Source organism: Panicum virgatum, chromosome 4N (genome assembly GCF_016808335.1).
Source record: "Panicum virgatum strain AP13 chromosome 4N, P.virgatum_v5, whole genome shotgun sequence".
NCBI classification, from domain to species: Eukaryota; Viridiplantae; Streptophyta; class Magnoliopsida; order Poales; family Poaceae; genus Panicum; species Panicum virgatum.
In genome coordinates this window covers 36,328,215-36,338,235 of record NC_053148.1, presented here as the reverse complement: position 1 = coordinate 36,338,235, position 10,021 = coordinate 36,328,215, and the positions used below count along the sequence as shown (strand labels likewise).

The following is a 10,021-nucleotide window of genomic DNA, read 5'->3' as shown; positions in this document are numbered from 1 at the left end:
AATGAGTTCACAGTTTCACACAAACAAACTGAAAGCATAAATATGAAGTTGATAAACATCAGTGGCATCTGATCATTTCTACCCGTCTAATCATCACCAGCAGATTTAGCTGATTTAGCTGGCTAAGAGATGGTAATTTAGCTGATTTATCTGGCTATAGCGGGTTATTAGCGGGCTATCCTGCTTAGCGCCAAATGGACCTTCTCTGTTTATGCTCCCAAAAAGCTAAATCGGGCTGTAGCGACAGCTATATAGCCGGTTATTTAAAACTTGCACGGGACGGATCCACGGCGGCGTGGCATCTCCCAACAGGCATTCCAGCAAGTGGACGCGTGATCTGCTCGCAAAACTAGGAGTCGCCACGAGCCCCTCCATGCTCCATGCAGCAACTTGCACGCAAATTATTCAAGTTCATACCCCCATGCGGTCTCCGGCCTGTCTTGTTCCTTTTGCTCCTGATATTTCTTTTTGTTCAGGGTTCAGTCAGTCAGACCTGGCCCTATTAATTTTAGTCTCAGATTCGCAAATGAACTGTTCAGAATTTCACTTCAGATTTGACGAAAGGAAAAGATTCTTGGTTCCTAGATAAAGCACTTACGTACTTCACATGTAGAAATTACATTTCCCAACATTAAAGAACTGCAATGCTAAAAAACAATAAAGAACTGCAGTATTCCTGCCACGTAGCAAGGGGTAATCAGAACCCGAACGATCGACTGAGTTGGAGTTGACGCTAGTTGACCTTCCTGCAGTTGAGCCTGACCTCCCCCTGCGCCCCCGTGAGCGGGCTGATGGCGCCCATCCTCACCATCGCCTTGGCGAAGTCGGCGGCGAACATCCCGGCGTTGCCGCTGTACTTCCTCACCAGCGCGTCCTGCGACCCGCCGTTGAAGAGCTCCTGGTCCGAGTGGAACAGCCCCTGCCTGCTCATCAGGTTCTGGTAGTAGGCGTTGTCGAACGCCTCGGGGGTCTGCGCGTCGATCGGCGCCAGCGCGGCGTCGCCGCCGGCCTGTGGGCACGTCTGCTGCCGGAGCGACGCGAAGGTGGCGTTGATGTTGGCGTCGTTGTGGACGCGGTCGCGGAACGTGGCGCACCGGGCCTGCCCTACGGTGTGCGCGCCGGAGAGCGCCGTCATGTCGCGCGGCGAGAGGCCCTTGCTGCCGAACATGGAGACGAGCGTGGCGAGGCTGGAGCCCGGGCCGGGGAGGTTGGCGTTGGCGTCGCTCTGGCTCGCCGTCAGCGCGTCGCGGCGGCCCAGGTACACCGTCCACGTCGGCCCGCCGAGCTGCAGGATGATGGATAGATATTGTCAGGTCAGCTAGCTAGCTACCAAAGTCCAGAGCCTTGCATTGCACATTGCCAGCTTATGAACTGGTCTGAGGCTCTGAGCGGTATTATCGTACGAGGTTGACGGCGTCGCGGGCGGCGAGGGCGAGGATGTCGGCGCAGGAGACGGTAGCGTTGCAGGCCGCCTCGACCTGGGCTTTGATGGCGTCGATGACCTCGTACCCGCGCACGGAGTTGGCGTTGGGCCCGGCGTTCTTCTCGCCGGTGAAGGTCGGCGTGTCGTCGAGCAGGATGGACGCGTCGCAGCCCTGCAGCAACTTCCCGATCAGCATGTACAGTACCCTGATCTGATAAGGTGGTAGCAGCTAGCAGTTACACGAACGCAACGCAACGCAATCAATACGGTGCGTGCCCCTACATTGACGAAGCAGTCGTGGAAGAACATGCGGAGGATGGACGCGCCCATGCGCCGCTCCGCCGCCACGGCGGACGCCATCCCCGCCCGCACGATGCCCTGCACGCTCGGGCACCTCTTGCTGTAGAAGCTCGTCGACAGCGGCCCGCCGGCGGCGCCGCCGGCGAGCAGGGGAGACAGCACCACGGCGACCGTGAGCAAGCACCTCACTGCCGTCGCCATTTCCCGCAACTTGCGAGCGCTACGACACAATGCAAGAAGCTTGGTACGGTGAGAGACACTGAAGCAACCAGAAGCAAGATGTATATATAGTGTGCGTGGGGTGGGGTGCTCGCCTGAACTCGCGCTGGATTGGTTGACTAATGCGCGCGGCGTAAGCTGGCGAGAAGGTGGCGGTGGGCAGATTAGGGTTGGACTGTAGTGATGATGGTCGGAGCAAAAACAAAGCATGAATTGCAGGATGGGACGACGGTTTGGCGCTTCGCATGTGTTGGTTCAGTCACGTTTTGTATATTCCATCAACTTGCCGTCTGTGCAGATCGCAGACTTGCAGTGTGTATCGGAGTGGTTTGTCTGGCAGGCTCCGGGTAGTATATACTCTCCCTCCCTCAAAAAAAAGTTATCCTAAATATTTTAGGATAAATTAATAATAAGATAAAATGATCGTATTTATCTCTAATCATTATTCATATTTAGTGCTAATTAATTCTTGCATGCACATATACTATCTAAATATGATAAGGTGATTGTTTCTCGGGACAAATTTTAAATGCACTACCAGAAATCGGATCTTTGCCCAGTGCTGAATTGTTTGCCGAGTGTCATCTATCGGGCACTCGGCAAACAACCTCTTTACCGAGTGCTACGTAAAAACGCTCGGTAAAATAAAAACTGTCGGCAAATAAATTATTTGCCGAGTGTATTTTTTTAACACTCGGCAAATCTATTTTTGCCGAGTGCTCTTTATGTAACACTCGGCAAAGGAGCAGCTTTACCGACTGTCTAGATCCAACACTCGGCGTAGAAAATTTTTCTCTCCACCCACCGGCACCCGCGTCTATCTCTCCTCCCTTTATTTCAAAATCACCCCACTCTTCCCTACCTCCATTCTCTCCTCCCTTATCTTCTCCACCGGCAGCTCCTCTCCTTCTCCCCATCGGCACGGCGCACATCTCCTCTCCCTCTCCTCATCGGCACGGCGCGTGGCCTGCTCTGCTTGCTACCCCTTTCCTCCCCCTTCGCTCGCCCCTCACTCGATGTAGTGGGGAGCTGCGGCGGGGCGAGGGGTGGTGGCAGCGGACGGTGGCCGGGGCAGGCACCACGGCGGCACAGCCCGCTAGCGTGAGGAGCGGTGGCGGTGGCGGTGGCGGCCGAGTGAGGGGCAACGGCAGCGGCGCCAGTTAGTGGCTCTTTCCCCTCAGGTCTGGCGAAGCAGGGTGGGAGCAGGGTGGTGGAGCGGCGGTGGCGCGGCCTGGAGGACCTGGTGATGGTGATGGCGGTACCGGCGAGGACGTGGTGGTGGTGGTGCTGCGCACCGGCGAGGACATGGTTGTGCTTTTTTTATTTTTTTTTGCCGAGTGCTAAATGACACACGGCAAAGATTCTTTGTCGTGTGCACGAGAAAAGACACTCGGCAAAGAGCAGTTTGCCGACCCTCTCTTTGCCAAGTGGCCTTTGACAAGGGTGGCCGTCGGCAAACGTGTGTTTGTTGGTCTTTCGCCAAGTGCTTCTAACACTGCATATTATGGGATTCCGGTAGTGATGCCAACTAGAATGACTTGTGCATATGAATGTGGATATAATGTGTGGTTGACTCTTGGAGTTGCAATCATGTATTTGGAAAGAGGTTGCTAATTAATCTCAGAGTGAGTGACTCGTTTATGGCATGTTCAGCAGTTCAATATATAAAATTAAGAATCAAATAATAAGCAGTAATTACCAAAAACATATAAGAAGATCCATCATGTGGCTCCTTGTAAGGAAAATGGCCCCATTAGACCATTGTTTTGTGATTTTGGTGATTGAGTAACAACGCAATCAATGAGACTAATGAGTGTGTCAAATGAACATTAATAGATCCCAAGGATGAAGCAAAAAGGCCAAGCAAAGCAAAACACGAAGAAAAAACTCAAAGAAAGAATGAATTGGACGAGTTCAGCAGAAAACAGTGGCACCAGATGCACCGGTGACACTGCACCGGTCTAACCGGTTGGCAACGGATACACTAGTGCTATACCACCAGTGTAATGGCCAATCAATGCCCAGGCCAGGGGAGAAATGCAAAGTAGCACCGGATACACCGGTGGTACTACTTTGAGGCGTCGGTGCAAGCACATTGTCATGCACCAGAGAGCTTGTCAAGTTGGCAAGAAGATATTCTTCAGCACCGGATGAACCGGTGGTGCAAAGGAGCGAGGCACCAGTGTAATTAAAGGCAGAAGCTGAAGATCTCTTCAGCATCGGATGCACCGGTGATGCACTGGTGCAAGTGACCGATCTATCCGGTGGCACCACGTCAGCTGTCAGAGACTCAACGGCTACCCCATGGTGCAGAGTGACTGGATGCACCGGTGCCATACCTTCGGATACATCGGTGCGTGCGCTGAAAGTTGGGTAACGGCTCTAAACGGCTAGTTCGACTTGGAGGCCTATATATATGCCATCCCCCGGCCATTTGAAGTTGGCTGGAGTTCAAGGAAGTCACAAACACACCCAAGAACATCTCTAAGCCATCCAAGAGCTTAGCACTCATATCCTTAGCCTTAGCACACTTTGAGAGTGTTGTGTAGAGGATTAGCTCTTAGTGAGTGAGATTGCAAGGCTTTGAGCCTTTGTGCCAAGGTTCTTGAGTGAACCAAAAGAAGATTTCGGTGCACCGGCACCTTGGAGCTTTGAAGGCTCGCCGGCACGTCATCGACCCTCCGACTTGGTGTGGAGCGGCGACGACAACTTTATGCGGGAGACGTGGAGACCCCCATCCTTTGTGGAGAAGCTCCTTAGTGGAACCCGGGGCCAAAGTGACCGTGATTGTGTTCACAGAAGAGACTTGGTGGCCGAGTAGCATACTCTTAGTGAGTGCTACAGCAACGTGGATGTAGGTGTGTCTTTGTGGCTAACCGAACCACAGGGTAAACACCCGCGTCAAGAGTTTGCTTTCTCCTATCCCTCTCTTTAAGCTTCCGCATTTCATACTAGCAATTTGTGTGCCTTTACTTTTATATTGTAGTTTCTTGATAGGAAAGGCTATAGGTTGCTAAACTCTTTTGGGATAGGGGTTTCACACTAAAATAACCATAGTTGCACATCTAGATAGCATGCTTAGTTTAATTGTGTGCAAATAGTTGGAGCGATAGGTCTAAGGTTTTAGTTTGCCTAATTCACCCCCTCCCCCTCTTAGGCTAGAGCACGGTCAGATCGCTTTCAATTGGTGTCAAAGCAGGGACTCACACTTCCCACAAAAGAAGCCAATTCCATTGGCAATTTGTGTTTACCGGCTCACTTGATCAGTTATGCTTCACTGCCTAGTGAGTTAGCTCTTTGGGGGAAGAGATGGATTCTCTAGGACCTCCTCCACATTTTGATGGCATGTGCTTCCAACGATGGAAGATCTTAATGCAATCTCACCTCCAAGCAAAGGGCCTAACTATTTGGAGGGTAACTAGTGAGGGAATGAAGGACAATAATCAATAAGAGAAGCAATATGATGCAATAGCCAAATGTGCTATTCTAAACTCTCTTGGTGACAATGTGTTCAACCGTGTGTTTGCTTGTAAAAATACTAAGGAATTATGGAAAACTATTAGTGAGAACCATAAAGGCACAAAAGATGTTGCAAATGAAAAAATATCATGTTCTCATTGATAAACTTAATATCTTCGAGTAACTTGATCATGAAAATACCGAAACTATGTACTCACGGTTGAATATTCTTGTGAATGAGATTAACTCTTTAGATGTGAAGAAAATTGATGATTTGGAGCTCATTCGCAAGATCCTTCATTTAATTAGGAGGCCGAAATATGATTTGGTGATCACAATACTTTATGAGAAGGAAATCAATACATTGACACCAAATCAAGTACTAAACAAGGTGATCATCCATGAGCTACGCCATGACATCAAGCCAAGAGCTCCACCTTCTGCACCAACACATAGCGCACTTGCATGCAAGCAAGTCAAGAATTTGAAGAAGATGGCCATCAAGGGTAGCTCAAGTGAAGAGGAAGAAGAGGAGGCATGCTCAAGCTCCTCAAGTGATGAAAAAGAGCCAATGGACCCCAACCTCTACATACAAGTCAAGAAGATGAACAAATACTTGCAAGAAATCAACTCAATGGGATATATGGTCTTCCTCAAAGATGGGCCTCATCACCAACAAATGAAGGTTGAGAGAAGGTTCAAGAAGAAGAAGAAGCAACAAAAGAAGGAGAAGAAACCTCAACATGAATCATTTGCCATTTTTGGTGAATGGGTTAGTGGTGGTGAAGAATCAAGCGCAAGCTCAAGTGATGAATCAAACAAAAATTCACCACCCACACTAACGTGGGATCATCATCCAACACTTGCCTAATGGCCAAAGGTATGGATAGCGATGTAAGTGATGATGACTCCGATTCTCCTTCATATGAGGAACTTCTTGAACTAGTTCATGAGCACCAAAAAGTAATTAAGAAGCAAATAAATGAAATTAAAAATTTTAATGCTCTTAATGCTATCTTCGTTACAAATTATGAAAATTTGTTATGTAAATTCAAATTGCTTAGCGAAGAGCATGAAGAGCTCAAGTTAAAAATTGAAAACATTAATGACACTAACCATGCTTCAACTTTTTGCTTTGATAAGCCTAACCCTTGCAATGAGAAATGCTTTGAGGATGTTGTTGTAGAATCTTGTGATGATCTCATTGCTAAGGAAAATGATGAACTCAAGTAAGAAGTACAAAGGCTCATGAAGAACTTGGCTAGGTTGAAGGGCAAAGGTATAGAGAGCAATGTCTAACCTTCTCAAGATAACCGTGAAGACATGGTGAAGAAGATTGAGAAGGGGTCCACCATGACTTGCTCAAAGTGCCATCATAAAGACCACAAGTCCAATAAATATTCTCAACCAAGAAAGAAGCTTTCGGATGAGAAGAACAAGAAGAAACACATAATCAAGAGTTCTCTCATCTACACCAAGCCCAACCAGAGGAATAAGAGCAATAGCACCACCTATATGATCAAGAAGAAAACCAATGGCTAGGTGGTTGCTCATAAAGTTGGGAAGCAAGAAAAGAGTTGGAATCACTCCATTTGGGTGCCCAAGAATGTCATCACTAATATGAAGGGGCCTCAAATGGTGTGGGTTCCAAAGGAGACTTGAAGCCCAAGAAATGGCTTCGGGGGATTTGGAGGTCTGGCTACCTAGAAGGTGAAAAATTCAAGCTAAAGAAGCCAAGCTTACATCTTGGACATTTGTTGCCCAAGTCCCCCATAAGATAAATGGTAGTTAGATTTCAATTCAAGCATCACGTAGCTCCAATGCCCTTATTAGGTTGTTTGTATTGCATCACCTAGTGTTATATATGGTGGGTTGTTTGTGCCATGATTCTAACCCATGAGCAACCTACATGGTTTGATAAGTGTGTAGAAAGCTACACAAGATTACTCTTCATGGTACATGGACTTCATGAGGTATGTACCATGAGCACAAGCTAGGGCAAACTTCTCATTGTTGTCAAAAACAATGTGCATACTTTTGGTTTGTGATTCTGTGGCAGCCCCGCCTAAATTAATCTGGCTCAAGTGCTCTAACCATCATTAAAACGACAATCAGGGTTAACACGCACTTAAAACGGAGTAATCCGACAGTGCTATCGGGTAAAATCCCGATTAAACCACTTGAAACATGATCGACAAAGCAGTTCAAAGCATGCAACATTCCACAAATTTTACAGCACAGAGTATGAAATTGAATTATTATTACAAACCAAGTTTGAATTTATAAAAAGACAACAGAGTTCAAGTGCAGCAGAAAAATACACGATAGTCTAGCGATGATAGAATACGTCATGATGAAGCCCGTACATGACATCAATCACATCCTCAGATGTACCACCTGAAAAACAAAGCCACAAGCAAGGCTGAGTATACTAATATTCAGCAAGGCTTACCCGACTAAGGGTATACTTAGCCCTTTATCTAGACATGCAAGGCTTTTGGCTTGAGGGGTTTGGTTTGCCGAAAAAACAGTAAGAGTAGATCCTTAATTGCAGGTTTTAGCTTGCAGATTCTAGTTCAATTAACCATTCTAGGTGAGCATCTATCCAATAGCATACATGGTGAAAACAATTATCTTTTATCATCCAATCAACCATATTCATCATCATCATCTTTCACTTCTTACTCTATTTGGCAAAAGGGTTAAGCAGTCCCAAACTGTGAGAAGTGGACGATTCGAATCGAATTTGTTAACCTGGCCAGGTAGACCTAACACACACGTATGGGAACCAAGTCACCCACATGACTTTTCCCCTTTCTTTCCGGGATGTGGATCAGGGTCACCCACCTCGACTCCAAGAATCCATGCCATAGTACCTCGGGTCGTGAGCCTTCTTGCACCCGCATGTGCCCGCATGAGAACAACATTCAAAGAGGGTGAGGAAAAAGTCCACTCGCCGGGCCGATCATGTACTTAAGCTTACCGATTACCATATTTCTCGGCATGTGGTTAGTACGTTCAAAAACTTAACCACCACTACCACACACTGTGGCCTTATCATCTTTCACTAAACAGACGGGGTATCACAAGTACCACAACCCCGTCCGTGAGCCTTATAGTTGCAGAATGTAGTAGACATTCAACTCCTATAATTCTCGTGAGTGACAGGAAATCACTCGACTTCTACCGAACCATTAGCCTAGCCAACTAGCGACCTACACATACTAGTGTTCAAGCATAGATACCTAAGATCATGCAACTAAGGTTCCAAGCAACTCCTATAAACTTAAATGCGCAAGTAGATAGGAATAGTAATAAGTTGCATAAATTTAAAATATATAGGACATGCTCCGGGGCTTGCCTGGGATTAACACTAGGTCAGTGTTAGTTAGAGGAGAAAATTGCTCGGCGAGTATCTTCCTTCAGCCGTGCACATCAGGATCCATCCGTCCATCTTCTAGACATGTCCACCATTCACCGCCTTCTGGCTCGGCTCCAACGTCACATCCTTCACGTGGTTCATCTATCGTACCTAAATGAAATGCAGCAATGCATATGTATGAATGCAAAGAAATGCAACATGCAAAGCATTCATAAGGTACAACACACTAACATAAGCACCTAGAGCTATTTGATTCAGTCATCACTCAAGCATCTCACAGGGATGAGCACATCCAGCTAACTTGTATAAGTTTTTAAAATTTTCCATGTACTAGAACTATATATCATGAATTTGTGCTATTAACATGGATTAAAATCAAAACCATAGCTAGAGAGTGGTGATGAGTTTCAAACTTTTACCAGCATGGTCAGATGCTCAAAGTTAACTCATGGATAAATTATTAGATCTTGATTTGTGCAGAAACTATTTTTCTTGACTTAGCACATTTACTAATGGCATAAATTACTTGAGTAGGTTCTACTGAAATAAAATATCTCAAAATTTTTATACAACATCTAGGGATCTAGTAAGAAGTAATGTAAAAGTTGCAACTCTTGAATCAAAGTGGAACAACTAGGAAAAAAAATTAAATCTATGTACTCATAGCATAAAACAAGATCTAAATGAAACATATAGCTAAACATGGTAAATGATTATGAAATTTTTACACTGACACTAGATTCACATGTACACTCTACCATAAAAATTTCATAGCATGACATGGCTCCAACCATCAGTTATTAAAAAGGTAAGATCAACTAGTCTTTATGCACTATCAAACATAAATCTATTTTTGTAGCAAAACTTTCTAACTCAAACATGTCATATTATGGTTCCAGATTGTAGAGATTTTGATAAGGATTCCAAAAAGTATTTATTTGTTATTTTAGGATTTTTCTACGAATTTCTATTGATTTTACAAATTCACTGCAAAAATTGAAAAACAAATCTAATATTATGTTTAGGCCCCTGGATTTGCAGAAAACCCCCTAGAAAGATTTGGGGCTCACGTTTTGGCCCTTGGCCGGAAAACAGAGGAGGGGGCGGCTTGGCCGGCCGGCTCCGGCGGCTCCGGTCGCCGGCGGCGAGGGGCCCGGGGTGGAGGAGCTAGAGGAGGGCGGGAGCTACCTAGGGGTATGCTCGGTTGAGCGCGGGACGGCCGGAGGCGGTGGGTCGGT

General features: G+C 46.4%; 1 protein-coding gene across 1 annotated transcript; it reads right to left on the bottom strand.

Moving 5' to 3' along the window:
- Nucleotides 1-500: 500 nt before the first annotated feature.
- On the bottom strand, nucleotides 501-1,961 carry LOC120670963 (peroxidase P7-like). The gene is made up of 3 exons (XM_039951154.1): nucleotides 1,706-1,961; nucleotides 1,404-1,595; nucleotides 501-1,285 (listed from the first exon to the last, which is right to left on the bottom strand). Exons 1-3 carry the CDS (start codon nucleotides 1,922-1,924, stop codon nucleotides 734-736), a joined length of 963 nt encoding a protein of 320 aa, XP_039807088.1. The 5' UTR covers nucleotides 1,925-1,961; the 3' UTR covers nucleotides 501-733.
- Nucleotides 1,962-10,021: the final 8,060 nt, after the last annotated feature.

What these genes read in the sequence shown, in the direction of transcription:
- LOC120670963 (XM_039951154.1), bottom strand. Translation starts at nt 1,924, where the DNA reads ATGGCGACGGCAGTGAGGTGCTTGCTCACGGTCGCCGTGGTGCTGTCT. An exon ending in TCCACGACTGCTTCGTCAAT is followed by an intron (nt 1,596 to 1,705) that starts GTAGGGGCACGC and finishes AAGTTGCTGCAG; the next exon opens with GGCTGCGACGCGTCCATCCT. An exon ending in CCCGCGACGCCGTCAACCTC is followed by an intron (nt 1,286 to 1,403) that starts GTACGATAATAC and finishes ATCATCCTGCAG; the next exon opens with CTCGGCGGGCCGACGTGGAC.